The sequence below is a fragment of the Pteropus alecto genome, unplaced genomic scaffold (genome assembly GCF_000325575.1).
Source record: "Pteropus alecto unplaced genomic scaffold, ASM32557v1 scaffold166, whole genome shotgun sequence".
Taxonomy (NCBI): Eukaryota; Metazoa; Chordata; class Mammalia; order Chiroptera; family Pteropodidae; genus Pteropus; species Pteropus alecto.
The window spans coordinates 3,982,554-3,997,601 of NW_006439757.1; the positions used below are offsets into that span (position 1 = coordinate 3,982,554).

At 35.0% G+C, this 15,048-nt stretch overlaps 1 protein-coding gene across 4 annotated transcripts in view; it reads left to right on the forward strand.

Moving 5' to 3' along the window:
• Positions 1–15,048, forward strand: part of GRIA2 (glutamate ionotropic receptor AMPA type subunit 2) — a 122,159-nt gene that overhangs the window by 79,687 nt on the left and 27,424 nt on the right. For all 4 annotated transcript variants that reach the window (XM_006916997.1, XM_006916996.1, XM_006916995.1 and 1 more), the window contains exons 7-10: positions 11,327–11,494; positions 11,750–11,854; positions 12,521–12,631; positions 14,227–14,433. In XM_006916997.1, coding sequence (XP_006917059.1) covers positions 11,327–11,494; positions 11,750–11,854; positions 12,521–12,631; positions 14,227–14,433 — 591 coding nt within the window. The remainder of the gene's footprint in view (positions 1–11,326; positions 11,495–11,749; positions 11,855–12,520; positions 12,632–14,226; positions 14,434–15,048) is intronic.

The window sequence follows — 15,048 nt, forward strand, 5'->3', positions numbered from 1 at the left end:
GAGCAGAGATAAAAGTAAAACCTGCTAAAGAGTAGATCAAGGAGTGAGTGGGATGAGTTGATGTTCATTCTTTATAAAACCAAACTTATGAAAATTAAGAGCAAAAGTTGCAAAACATTTTTAGATGTACAGTGATTTTGTTTGTTTATTTGTATATTATAAAGCAGATTCTGTACGAATCAGTCAAGGACAGTCTTATTTCAGTTGCCTTCATGGTTATGTTTAGACATCATAGAGAGGCTTTGTGTTGTTTTGTTTTTCTACACATTACAGAAAAAAATATAGAAATAGATGTTTGGCTTCAAATTTTTGTCTCATTACGAGACTTTCTAGGTAAGGATTTTAAGCTTTGAAGTTTTCTACTTTTAGATGTGTAAATGGATCCTTAATTTTCAGTCAAATTCAGGAGAGCAGCCCACAGAGTGTTAAAGAATAATTCGGAGTTAATTTTTTTTCTCAAAACTAGGTGACTTCTTGTTTGGTGACCTTGATTGAGATTCAGCGTTCATACTGTTTATAATAGTATCACGGGCTTCTGGGAGTACCATGATGTAACAGGCAAATAGACACCTCGTCTTTCAAGTGTCAGTGTATATTCCCATCTGTGCTCCATAGAGGTCTGACTGCCGATCCCATTCTGTGGAATTGAAGGCTTGCATCCATTCAGAGATGACGCCATTTAAGTTCTCTGATGAAGAGCGCATGTGGCATTCATTTTCAAAAGAAACTAAAGTGCTCTTTTTGAATACTCTATTAGTCATCTTGTTGCCTCCCACTGCTGCCTGCTGTGAGAAGGATGAAAGCAAAATGAGATGATTTTTTTTCTAGTGGAAGTCATATCATTATTAAAGTTCATGTGTCATGCTTGAAAATGCAAAGTGAATTCAGGGTGTGAGAGATCCTGGCAAGGCATTTTAACATTTTTGCCAAAATCCAGCATCAGGCTTCACTCTTTCGAGAGCTTGCCTGCTAACCTTTCTTTGCTTCTTTCCCACAGTAGCATTTCCCTTCACAGCGCCTCCATTTTGGCTACTTCTGCCAACATTCAGAGAAATCGTTGCAGCCCCTCGTTGTGGGGTGCTGCAAGGAGCATAGGTGTATCCGTTTAAAAACACGGGCTCTGATTCACTGTTTGACCCCAGGCTCAGCGTTCTCATCTCCGTAATGCAGTAGCGGCTGTTAATTCCCAGGTTGCTGTGAAGATTACACAACATTTACAACGACTTAGCTTTGGGTACATAGGTGCCAATAGGAGACATTTTATATGGCTTTTGAAGTTTGATCACAATTACTAAAAATCTGTGGGGAGAATATGACTTTGAGCGGGAGTTCTTCCTAAAACAGACACATATTAATCATGGACTAGAGAGCTGGGAACTGGATATATATAGAGAGAGAGATAGATGGATATGTATATATGTGTATATATGTATGTATATATGTGTGTATATATACATATATATCTATATAGTCCTACTGTTAATAATCTGAAGTCTAATGGAGACAAACATGAAATAAGCAAATAGAGCACAATGCATGTAAAATATGCCAGCTCCCTGCATACGATTAGGGCAGTATGGGGGAAAGGATGTTAAGGAAGGCTTTCTGGAGATGGGATGCCAGAGCAGGGCTTTGCATGTGGTTGGGCAGGAGGAAAAGCATGGGAGGGTGTTTGACAAAGAGCAATGTATACAGAGACTCAAAGCGATGCAGTAGCGTGACAGAGTTAAGGAGACTCAAAGTGCAGTGCCTGCCAACTATTCCTTCAACAGGCTTTCCATCTCAGTTGATGGCAGCTTCATCTTTTCAGTTGTTACTTTGACCAAAAACTTGGAAATGCCCTTGACTCCTCTCTTTCCCCGGTATCCCACATCCAATCTGTCAGGAATCCCATCAGCTCTGCCTCACTTCTTACCACCTCTTCCGTGAGCACCTTAAATCTGACCATCATCGTGACTCTCCCAGGGTCACTGCAATGGTCTCCTGAACCAGTTTCCCTGCGTCCACACTTGCCCCTCTATCTTCCATGTTTGTGATCCTTTTAAAATATAAATTAGATTCTGTCACTGGTCTGCTCCAAGCCCTCCGAGGGCCCTCTGTTTCACCCAAAGTAAGGGCAATCATCCTACTGGCCTATAAGGCCCTAAACATTCTGTTTCCTAGTCACATGTGACCTCCTCTCTTGGCACTCTCCCTGCTGCTCACTCTGCTTCAGCCACATGGGCCTTTTTGCTGTTCCATAAACACAAAAGGTGCCTTCCTATTTTAAGGTCTTTATGCTGGTTATTTCCTCTTCTGAACTATCCTCCCCTTAAACGCTTACATGGTTAAGCCTCTTGCACTCTCCAGGTCTTTGTTCAAATGCCATTTTCTCAAGGAAGCCAATAGTAGGCTCTCTATTTAAAATTGCAATCTCTCTACCTATTAGGGTATGTCCTGTTTCCCTTTCTCGGCTCTATTTTTTCCCGTTTTTACTTCCTAGTTTACTGTATTTATAATTAGTCTATTCATTACATAGTTAATTGTCTGTCTCCTTCTGCTTGAAAGTAAGTGCCACGGGGCAGGGATATTTTGTTGTTGTTGTTTGTTCACTGATGGATCCCAAGCTCCTAGAATAAGGACTAGTGCATAGAAGATATTGAATAAAGGCTTTCTGAATGAACAAAGAGAGGAAAGCAAAGGGACTGTACTAGCTCCTACTATAAACTCCTAATCCAAGTTCTGGAAGTAAGAAAAGCCATCTTAGAAAAAGCAATATGGAATTTAAAACCTGAAGGAGAGGTAGGAATTAGGAGAAAGAAGGGACAATGGCTCTGCATAGAGAAAATAAGATACATAAAGTCCCAAGTGTAAGGAAAATATGTCCATAAGTCTGGAGGTTGACTAGAGGTGCTTTGAGGGAATTCTCAGAACTAATACTTTAGAGACATGCAGGACACAGACCTCGTGTGCCTAAGGAATTTTTTGTGTCATTTTGAGAGCAGTTGGGAAGTACTACAGAAGAGTGATAATCATGGTTTTGAGACAGGAAGATTACTGTGCCTGCCTTGGTGACAAGTGAGTGCAAGAAGTACATGCGATGGCAAGGGAGCTTTCAGTAAGATACTGCAAACAACATAGGCGACAGATGATAATTGAATTGTGGTTTTGGCATGAGGATGGAGGAAAATAAATGTATTTGTTGAATTTGCCAATTCTTTTAATTTCTGTATTTTTAAAATAATAACTGCAAAAATTATAACCATTCATAACATTGATATAAATTCAGTTGAGAGATATTTGTAGATTAAAAACAAGAATCTGAAAAGCAGTCTGCATCATTTGTATCTTATTGACTTCAAATCTCATTCAGTGGTTTGCACATAATAGATATTTGTTGAGATGGAGCATAATAAAATGAAAAACATAAATAAACACTTTGAAAATATCTAATCATTGAGAAAGAAAAAAATGGGTAATTATTGTTGCTATGAAATTTGGTTTAAATTTCTGCCCTTTTCTTCAGCCACGACAGTATGATTTAACTTGATGAAATATAAAATGATGAAGTGATCAGATCTGAACCATCACGGCACCCAGATTTAAAAATGGGCATTTTACCTTCCTTAAGATTTCTTTTCAAAAAGAGGCAGATTATAAAGATGATTTATCACTATCTCAAAAATAATTTACAAATATTTCTATCTTTAGATAGATGAACTTTCAGTGTTTTGGGTGTCTTCCCCAACTTGCAAGATATAACTATGTATTCTACCTTGCCATACCAACAATTTAAAGCTTAGTTCAACTTTTGTTTCTGTCATGTCCTGCTGGTGTTGAATTTAACAATAATATATGACTGACAACTGTATGGCATTTAAATAATGGCTTTCCCAAAAGAATCTCATTTTACTCAGGAAACGATTAAAGCACAGACTCAAATTCTCTTAATTGCTATCCTAAGAGAGTTATTAGGCCTGTCTGAAAATAGTATAATTTTTTTCAGTCAAGTAATTAGTGTTGTACATTAAATAGTACCCTGGTGGCCTAATAGAATTAATCCTGCTTCTTGAATGTTTTAGCTGACCAAAATCACAGCTGGTACATAGGTGCCTCCTACTCTTGATATTAAAGCATTTTGCCACACAAGAAGCTAGAGGTTTGACATGTTTAGTTCCTTATATTTTGTGGTTGAAAAAATGTAGAGATGACTGAAATAAACCCATGAATTAAAAATCTGATATTGACACAATTACATATTTTGTAAAAAATAATTTTTAAAAAGTTGCACTATTTAAATACATATTACACCATTTAAAAAGGCATTACTATTACTTAAAATTATAATGCAGAATATCTGGCTTCAGCTCATTTCCATATTTCTTCCTCTGTAGGTGATACCGAAGATCTCTCCAAAACTATTACCATGATTACATAAGTGCTAATTTAAGCACACAATAAAAAGTATACTAATGTTTATAATTTTTTGCTGAATCTATGAAACGCCAAATGGTTCCTCTGTGTCTCAAAGATTGTAGTGGCTTATAGGTAGTTATCTCTGAACTCCAGATGCTGAAATGAAATCCTAAATTACTCTGGAAACTATTTGTTGTACTTTTTATATGTTACAAAAAATCAGGAACTTTCACCTTTTTAGAAGAGTCAGTCCTAGGAAGAGGGGTGAGGCAGGGGGGAGAATTTATGCAACTAACAAAATAAATGATCTGCTTCCAAGAAAGTCTTTATCTACCTCTGAATGAATCAAAAACAGACAATGTATTGATTTGAGTATCTTTTTTCTATCTTGATGAATCTGATTAATTTTATCTGAAAATTTGAAACATTTAGTGAATCTAATGTTTCAGGATATAAAAGTCTTGGTCCTTCAGAAGGATTTTCAGTCAGGGTCAATAGCCAACCGGATAATTTAGGCAAAAAAAAAAATGTTGTTTTTAATGTATTCCTTTTACATGAGTCTTTATTCACAGTGAATTTTAACTTATTTTTATTATTTATATAGAGTACAATAAAGGATGCTAATTTTTGTTTCTTGCCAATAAAGTATCTTTTCACCCTTGGCAATATGATTTAGCTTGTGTGCTTATTAAAGATGCTTAGGATTTTTTTAAGGCTTTATTTATTTATTTTAGAGCAGTTTTAGGTCCACAACAAAATGAACAGAAAATACAGAGATTTCCCACATACCCCTATCCCACACACAGAGCCTCTTCCAGTATCAACTTCACCAGAATGATATATTTATTAAAACTGATGAATCTACATAATTATCAAAACTCCACAATTTGCATTATGGTTCACTCATGGTGTTGTACATTCTGTGGGTTTGGACAAATGTATAATGACATGCTTCCATCATTATTGTTTTATACAGAGTATTTTCATTGCTCTAAAAATCATCTGTGCTCCGCCTATTCATCTCTCCTCCCACTCCCAACGCCTGGCAACCTCTGATCTTTTTTACTCTCATAGTTTTTCCTTTTCCAGAATGTTGGAATCCTACAGTATATAGCCTTTTCAGATTGGCTTTTTCACTTAGCAATAGTCATTTAAAATTCCTCCATGTCTTTTCATGACTTGGTAGCTCACTTGGCAGCTCATTCCTTTTTTTTAATATGGATCTTTTTTTTTTTTTTATGGTGACATTGGTTAACATTCAACAGTAAGAAATATATATATTGCTTTGTGTGTTCACCACCCATAGTTAGATTTTATTCTGTCACCACGTATTTGATTCCTTTTACCCATCTAACCCCCCCTCCCCCTCCCTCCCAATAGCTGATCTCTTTTTGCACTGAAAATATACCATTGTCTGCATACATCACAATTTATTTATCTATACTGAAAGCACATCTTGGTAGCTTTTCAGTTTTGACATTTATGAATAAAGCTGCTATGAACATCTGTGTGCTAGATTTTGAGTAGATATATGGTTTCAATTCCTTTGGATAAACATCAATCGGTGTGATTGCTGGATCATATGGTAAGAGGATGTTTTCTCAAAGTGGTTATACCATTTTGCATTCCCACCAGCAATGAATGAGAGTTCCTGTTGCTCCACTAATGTTGAATTTTTATGATTTTTTGACTTTATGACATTTCAAAGGGCACGTTCAAAGGGCTTTATAGGAAATTAAAGATGACCTTATCACAGATAGCTCTTTTCCAGAATTTAAACTGCAATTAAATTTGAAATTATGAGAAGTGAATACTTTTAATTTTATAATATATTTCTTAATACTGTTCTTTTTCCTGTGGCTCTACCTTGATTCTTGGACATTGCCAAGAATCCTTTAAAAAAAAAAAAATTACTTCCAAAATACTTCTTATAAGCTAATTTGTTTTTCCTAGAGTTCATCGTCTTTGACCAGGTTGACAATTTTATAAAATGAAGAAACCGAGAGTTATATTGTGTAAGATTCTCTAGAGAAATATCATTCAGCATGTAATATTTTTAACTAAAAAATTGATGCTATTATTAAAATGATTATGTAAAATTTATCAGTCCATAAAACTGTTACATGGAACATTATTTTTATGGAAAGAAATTGCCATTAAGGAAATCTTAAAAATGGTAATTAGTTTGGGCAATGCTGATCAAACAAAGTTAAACTGGAATGTTACTGCAAGGTGTCTCAGGGCCTTTAATATACTAAGTTCAGAAACATTTTCTGAACTTATTGGATCACAGACTCTTATAGACCAAGATAATGGTTTTCAAAACATTGTGAAAACAAGCTGGTTTTACATAAAGATGGTAATCAGATGAAAAAAGAATATAAAATGCTGGTCAATAACTTTCATTTCTAGCATAGTTTACAACTCACCCAGCTTCTCATTTCCTCTAACTCTACTCATTTGATGTGGTATTTGCCACACAAGGGGACTAATCATCCCAATGTGCCTGGGACTGAGAAGTTTCCTGGGACTATTTCTTTCAAAACTATGACAGCCCCATGCTAACCTGGATGGTTGGTCATCCTCATTACCCCAGAAACACCTAGATCTGTACTCAAATTCCACCTTTATCATAGTTTCGTGACTCTGGGAAAAACATAAATTGATAACTTGCAATCTTCACTTATGAAATTAGAATAAAAATATTTGTTGCATAGGATTTTTTTAAAAAGGCTTAATAGGGAACTATTCAGCTCAGGTTTGGCATAGAGAGAAGTAGGACAACACGAATTCTTTTTTTTTTTTTCCTCCCTTCCTTTCCAACATCACTACAAAATAGAAGAGACATTGCTCTATATATTTCATTGATAAGAGATCTTGTGCACTGATACTTTAGTTAAGCTGCCCAAGGCAACCAAGCAGTAAATGGTAAAATCAGGTCTTGAGCTCTTTTTTTTTTTTCCAGCTTTTCTTTTTTATTAGTTTGAAGTATGCAGTACATTGGTTAGACATTTATATAGTTTATGAAACGATCCCCTGAGCCTGTCTTTTGATGCTATATGCCATGCTTTCTCAACTACTCAATTCAATTTCAACTGTGAAAGAAAATTTGGAAAGTAGCCATTCATAGGAAATTTTATAAGACTTTCATAATACTTAGAGTCTAATACTTTTCTATTTTAGCATGGTGTAGGTAATATATGTTTAGCAATAGGTGCTATCATTACGATGACCCATAAAATTTTATATTTTAGCCTATGTACATCCATTAAATAAATTCTAAATGTACATTGAAGTTGTTTTTATCCCCTCTTTTTTTGGCTGTCAGAATAATGTTTTCTGGTATTTAAGAATAATTATGGTAATATATTCTTGAACAATGTCTGATGAATATTGGGCATAAAAACATCTTTACAATATATATTTCATTTCATTTTCAAAAAAAGTAATCTCGATAAGCATACATTTAGAACGGAATAAAGAGCATGTTTGAAAAATGGACCATAAAAACATTTTCCCAGATTTCTTCTTAAAGTATGGATATGATGTGATTGTGATACAATACTGCAGAACATAATGACCCCCCACTGAAATATAAATTTTCAACTCAGCTGAGGGATTTCACAGAACATAAACATCAGGGCAGCGATGATGCATTTGTTTTCAAAGAAGGAGATAGTTATGGTGCCATCATGTTCTCTTCAAATTAATTTACATCTAGTTTAGTGAATGGTAGGATAAAACTGAAATATTTAACTATCCAATCAAAATGTGAACATATTTGTTTAGAAAAAGAAATGAGCCACATATGCAGAACATAAACAAAGTGGAACTCTGGATACAGAGGCTGTTGATTTTCTCTTGGCCCAGAATTGTGTTTCTATGATTGTGACTTTTAATTTAAAATGATAATAGGCTTGAGACTTGATTAGATTTGAACATTTTAAAAAGGTTGATTTTTCTTCTTAGTATGATCTTGCTCTGAATCATAATTATAACATGCCACATGGAATTAAATGCTTTTAGTTCATTCAACCTAATCTTATTTTTTAATGTGGTTCATCAACATCTAAAACACTTAGCAGATAGCTTTATAGATTTCTTGTAGTAATATGAGCAAGTTGACTCAGTGAAGATTTTGGCTTTTAACTATCATAATTTTTTAATACAAATTGTAATACTTTTTAAAAATATCCAATTTATTCATTTTAGGTTGTTTCCTATTCAGTGACCTAGATTATTATAAGAATTACACTGTCAATGAACTAATTGCTATATAAGAAAGCAAGTTAATCTATGTTTTTTTTTTTCCACTAAGAGAATAGAAAGGAACATTTAAGTGAGGCAGATAAATCCTGATATGATATCTCTTATTTTTTCCAAAAAGTCTTTTTTTTTAAGTAGATACAATGTTTTTGATATAATACAGTTTTTATTAAATGGTGCGTGGGTATTATAGAATACTTGAAAAAGAAATATAATCATGTATGTTTCCTCCCTATTATTACAACCATTTTATTTTCTTTCCCTTCTTTGTTGAAGGGATATCACCATTTTTTAAGTTATTCTCATTTTTGGGAAAAAAAATTAATTATTTCACTTATTTTATAATTAGCATTATTAATGTTGTTACATACTTTTATTAGTATTACTTTTTAATTGCTGCATAATACTTTCTCAAAGAAGGCGGCACAGGTTTTTTTAACATTACTGTCAAAAATTTAGGTTGTTTCTAATTTTTGCTTATTATAAATAGTACTGAAATTAATGTCCTTGTATGAAAATTTCCTATATTTGAGAATATTTTCTTAGGATAGGACTGCATATTAAAAAAGAAACAAGACAGGCAACTATCTACCATTGGACCAATTCATAACACTATAATGGGTACATTGTAATTATCTGTTTATATATCTTTTCACTGGACTGGGAGAGAATGTGAGTCCCATTAGGACAGGGTCCACTTCAAGATCTCTGATCCCTCCCTCTCTCCCTTCCTTTTTCCTTCCCTTCTTTCTTCCTTCTTTTCTTCCTTCCTATTAAGTCCCTTCAATGTGCCCAGCCCTGCCCTCAAGTCTGAGAATTCAGTGGTAACAGACAAATCAGACAAGTTTTCTCCTTCCCAAGAGTAAATATTCTAGTAGAGAGGAGAGATGAAATAGATAAATAAATAATACATGAAAAAGACACTCGGATACTGGTAGAGACTGTGAAGAGTATAAACGAGATTATGTGAAGGACAGTGACTGGGAGTGGGCTGAACAGGAAGGGCATCCCAGAAGAAGTGGTATTTGAGCATATAGCTGCAACTTAAAGCCATGGACTGAATTAGGTCACTTGGAACAAGGAGGATTGATGGGGAAAGGCAAATTTAGAAAACTCCTCTGAACAATTTATTTATTTATTTTTAATGAAGGAAAGAGGATAGAAATTGGAAGGAGATACAGATCTAAGAAGCAGATATTATCCCTATCTATCTATCATCTGTCTGTCTGTCTGTCTACCTGTCTGTCTGTCATCTGTCTATCTCTTTATTTGTGGTAGTAGCTATTAGAGAAGTTGACTTGCCAGTAGAAGATACAGTAGGGAGGAAAAAGGCGGATGTGGATGTGGGATATTGAGGGTGTAACTGCAGAAAAAATGTTCTTAAAAAGATCAGAGGTCGTGGATGACTGCACCATTGTAGTGGCTCTCCTAAGGTAGGAGTATGGCCACCTCATGTACTGTCATGTCAGGAAGGAAACAGAGAGAGAGGATGTAGAGTTTGGTAGTGTTATGGTTGAAAGATAAGGGGATTCTGTCTGATGACTTCTACTTTCTCAATGGCATATAAGGCAAGATAATGGGGAGGAATTCAGAGAATACGAAGACTGTGGAAGTGTGTGAATTAAGGAAGATAAAAGGTATAAAATAAAAATTTCTCAGATTGGAAGAACTAATTCACTAAAGAAACAAGGATTACTTGAAGATGTTGAGTGACCATTTTGGATTCGTGGTTAAGATTTTCAGAGTGTCACAAAATCAGTATGATACTGCATTTTTTCCCCAGCTTCATTAAACTTGCTATCTACAGACTGAAAAATATTCAGGAACAGAAATTTCCTCAGCATTTATTAAAGTGTTTATGTTAAAATGTGATTTATAATAACCAACAGCATCATACATTTGATAGACAGCGGTATATATACATGCACATAATAATACATATCCAGCCACTGACAATGCTTAGTACAAATGCAGTTTTGTTTTGTTTTGTTTCGTTTCCCTGCTTGGTTCCTAGCTCCTGTAACAATCCTGCTGTCCTGCTGGGCTCTAAATACCACAAGTTTGGAACCAATGTTAGACTGTTGAAACATGAAGGGGCAGAGAAATTATGAAGTTTGGTTCTTCTTCTGTTTGATTAATGGGAAGTTAAAATAGTCATAACCATAATCAGCTAGGGGAAGTTAAAAACAAATAAATACTCGAAAGGCCATTACAGATCTAGATGAGTATCACTAGGGTTGATTAGAGACTAAGGATCTTGAAACTAATCAGTAGTCTTTCCTTATTGCCAAATGAGTTCCTCATAAGACAGTGGAGAAATATTTATTAATTTGATAATTTCTTGTATCATCAGATCAGGCTATAAAATGATGCTCTAATGAGAAACTGCCTAGGAAAAAAAAACATTGACAAAATTATTATGAAAGGTGTCACCTGAAATAGCTGAGATATTAATATAGAAAATGTTGAGAGTCAAAATCCCCTTCCATAGTCCTAATATTCCATACTACTTCTCTTAGACTCTTAGGTTTCTAGATGAAGAAATTGTATCTAAATTTTGGACTTGATATGGTACTGTTGGTGGGCAACTTTGGTCTTGATGGCCAGTGTGTACTGTCTCTGCATTTTTTTCCCATTCTCATGAAATATGTGTGATACTTTTCAGTATACTTCTGCTCTGACCTATGATGCCGTTCAAGTGATGACTGAAGCTTTCCGCAACCTACGGAAGCAGAGAATTGAAATCTCCCGAAGGGGGAATGCGGGAGACTGTCTGGCAAACCCAGCAGTCCCCTGGGGACAAGGTGTAGAAATAGAAAGGGCCCTCAAACAGGTCAGTCACTGGACATAAGTGTTAATGTGACTTAATAATGCTACTATTTTTTTTTTCTGCTGAATTAGTCATCTTGTTTTATGTTTAATATAGAGGGAATAACATTTCCTAACTACACAAAGGTAGGCTAAATAGTGAACAGAAAGATTAAAAATGTAGTTTTCTTGACTTGAGTCTCGTGAGAATAACCCATACGGTTTGTATCTTTGATTGAAGTAAATTTATAACTGTGCTTTTTTCCCATTTCCAAATTAGGTTCAGGTTGAAGGTCTCTCAGGAAATATAAAGTTTGACCAGAATGGAAAAAGAATAAACTATACAATTAACATCATGGAGCTCAAAACTAATGGGCCCCGGAAGGTAAGTCATTAGTGATTTAAAGGCAGTTCTCTCTGTGTGAGGAGGTGAGTTAGCTAATCTATCATGTCATCTTCCAAAGAGTCCTGGAGATAGGCATTCACATAGAATTTAACAACTTGCAGAAACAGACATATTTTTTAGTATGTTTTTGTAGATCAAGTATATTCATTTCTGGTAACACTGAAACTTAATTTTAAATAACTGTAAATAGAACTGTCCTACGTTTTTTTTTTTAGACCAAAGTAGAAAAAAAGAGTTTAATGTGAAGAAAAAGAACTATCACTTAAAGTTTATGGTTCAGAAGACAAAGCATAGTTGGTGTAAAGATGCCTATAACTGTTCAATTATGTCTTTCAACTATTATGGCTAAAAGGCCATTGTTTGGACTTTATTTATATGACCACTCCCAAACAAATGATTTTTGGAGAATATGAACATGAAGAGATAAGCTGTTTTTAAGGATTGTTTTTGTTTGTCTTTACAGTCCTGTTCTATTCCTATTATTAGATTTACTTTATCAAAGACACATCTCCGTTTAGAAGAAGCATAGTTAATATAGGTATAATTTTAGATTCGGACATGGGTTTGAAAATAATTAAATGCTTAGCTAATAGAAAGGTCTTTATCCATGTGCCTACCTTCTGTACCTTCTGTAACTTTTTTCAGATTGGATACTGGAGCGAAGTGGACAAAATGGTCGTAACCCTTACTGAGCTCCCTTCTGGAAATGATACCTCTGGGCTTGAGAACAAGACTGTCGTTGTCACTACAATCTTGGTAATTAGAGACATAGGCCTATGTTTTGCTTTATTTTTTCTTTTGAACACTATCTGCCAGCTAGAATTGCTGTTTATATTTAAGACAGTAACTATTACAGGGTAGCTTTTGCAATGTTTTAATCATTTGTTGCATATTTACTCTGTCAGAAGGACTAACGAGAGCGCTAGCTAAAGCTTTCAAAAATATTCCCTACCTCTTCAAAACTGAAGGTTAGCTTGACAGATAATTCATAACCTGGTGCACAGGTGAACGGCTGGGGAAAGTCTTAAAGCGCATACTTTGTATTTTCTCAGGTGCTTCACCTTTCCATTCCCATACAATTCTGGGTACATTCTATCTCTACATTTGTTATGTTTTAATAATGTTGCCAATTTTTCTTTCTTCACACTAAAAGATGAACTCCTTAAAAGCAAATATGATCTCCCTTCTTTTTAACTCCAAGTCTCAACATAGTAGTTAGCACGTAGCTAAATAAATGTGTATTGAGTGAATGAGATAAAAATGTACTGGATCTTGAACATCTAGGCTTTGGATAGATGGAAGGTAGACGTAGAACATGACAACCTATTGAAAAAAATGAAGTGGAGGAAATGGGGTTTACTAACAGTACAAAATTCTGTGACAAAACAATATTTTTACTTTATTTTGGTAAGAAGTGGTGTAGTAATTTGTGGGATTTATTATTCTAACAGTATTGACAAGAAAATATTGATGGGCTAATAAGGATTTGTATAAAAATATTGGTTGGCATTTAAAAATATCTCAATAAATATAAGCTAGATATTTGAGGATTTTTGCCTTAATCATGTCATTGAGAGGAATTATCTCAGTCAGACCCCAAATATCCTTGATGTCACTTTTCAGTGGAGAGTATTAGATTGTGTTGAATCATTTTTTATGTTTCTTCTCTCTTATGTTTACAGGGTGAGGCTATGCTGTAGCTATCCTTGTAGTATCATTTTAGGATATTATATCTCATAGATGAAGTGAGACCTGAAGTCTGACAGGGTAGAATCAGAACATCACCATGGCAATGATCCTTTCAGTCTGTGTACTGCAGGCCAATAACATGATTTCCACATGAACCTTATCCTTGAAGCAACAATGACGCAATGATCCTTTCAGTCTGTGTACTGCAGGCCAATAACATGATTTCCACATGAACCTTATCCTTGAAGCAACAATGACGCAAGATTTGGGGTAAATAGTGGTTCTTGGGGTCAGCATAGCCTTAACCTAGAAGAGCATGGTAGATCCAGAGTTGAGTAAAACAGAAGTTGAAGAGCATTCTTCCTCTCTAAGCCCTAGGAATTACAAACATGACAAGGGATATGTCAACAGTTTGTGCTTTTGAGTCTCTTGCTTACTTTGGCCTGGCTAAGTACAAGCTATGTAAGTGAAATATAATGATAGACATTTGAGGACCTTTTTTGGAAGGATTATGCTTAATATTTTCCTCTAAATATTCTCTACCATTTATATTCTACAATGGCTCTATCTAACAGGTAATTATTAAACTAGAAGGTTTGATTCAATGAGAGTAAATAATTAACATAACTTTTTATCAACCAAAGCATTGTCTTTTCATATAGGAATCTCCATATGTTATGATGAAGAAAAATCATGAAATGCTTGAAGGCAATGAGCGCTATGAGGGCTACTGTGTTGACTTGGCTGCAGAAATTGCCAAACATTGTGGATTCAAGTACAAGTTGACAATTGTTGGGGACGGCAAGTATGGGGCCAGGGATGCAGACACGAAAATTTGGAATGGGATGGTTGGAGAACTTGTATATGGGGTAAGTATAGCTCTCATAGAAAATCATTTAATTCGAACTGTTATTGACAGAATGCCTCCCCTTCCTGAAAAGTACCTACTACAGAGTGAGGCTATGCTGTAGCTATCCTTGTAGTATCATTTTAGGATATTATATCTCATAGATGAAGTGAGACCTGAAGTCTGACAGGGTAGAATCAGAACATCACCATGGCAATGATCCTTTCAGTCTGCGTACTGCAGGCTAATAACATGATTTCCACATGAACCTTATCCTTGAAGCAACAAAGACACATGATTTGGGGTAAATAGTGGTTCTTGGGGTCAGCATAGCCTTAACCTAGAAGAGCATGGTAGATCCAGAGTTGAGTAAAATAGAAGTTGAAGAGCATTCTTCCTCTCTAAGCCCTAGGAATTACAAACATGACAAGGGATATGTCAACAGTTTGTGCTTTTGAGTCTCTTGCTTACTTTGGCCTGGCTAAGTACAAGCTATGTAAGTGAAATATAATGATAGACATTTGAGGACCTTTTTTGGAAGGATTATGCTTAATATTTTCCTCTAAATATTCTCTACCATTTATATTCTACAATGGCTCTATCTAACAGGTAATTATTAAACTAGAAGGTTTGATTC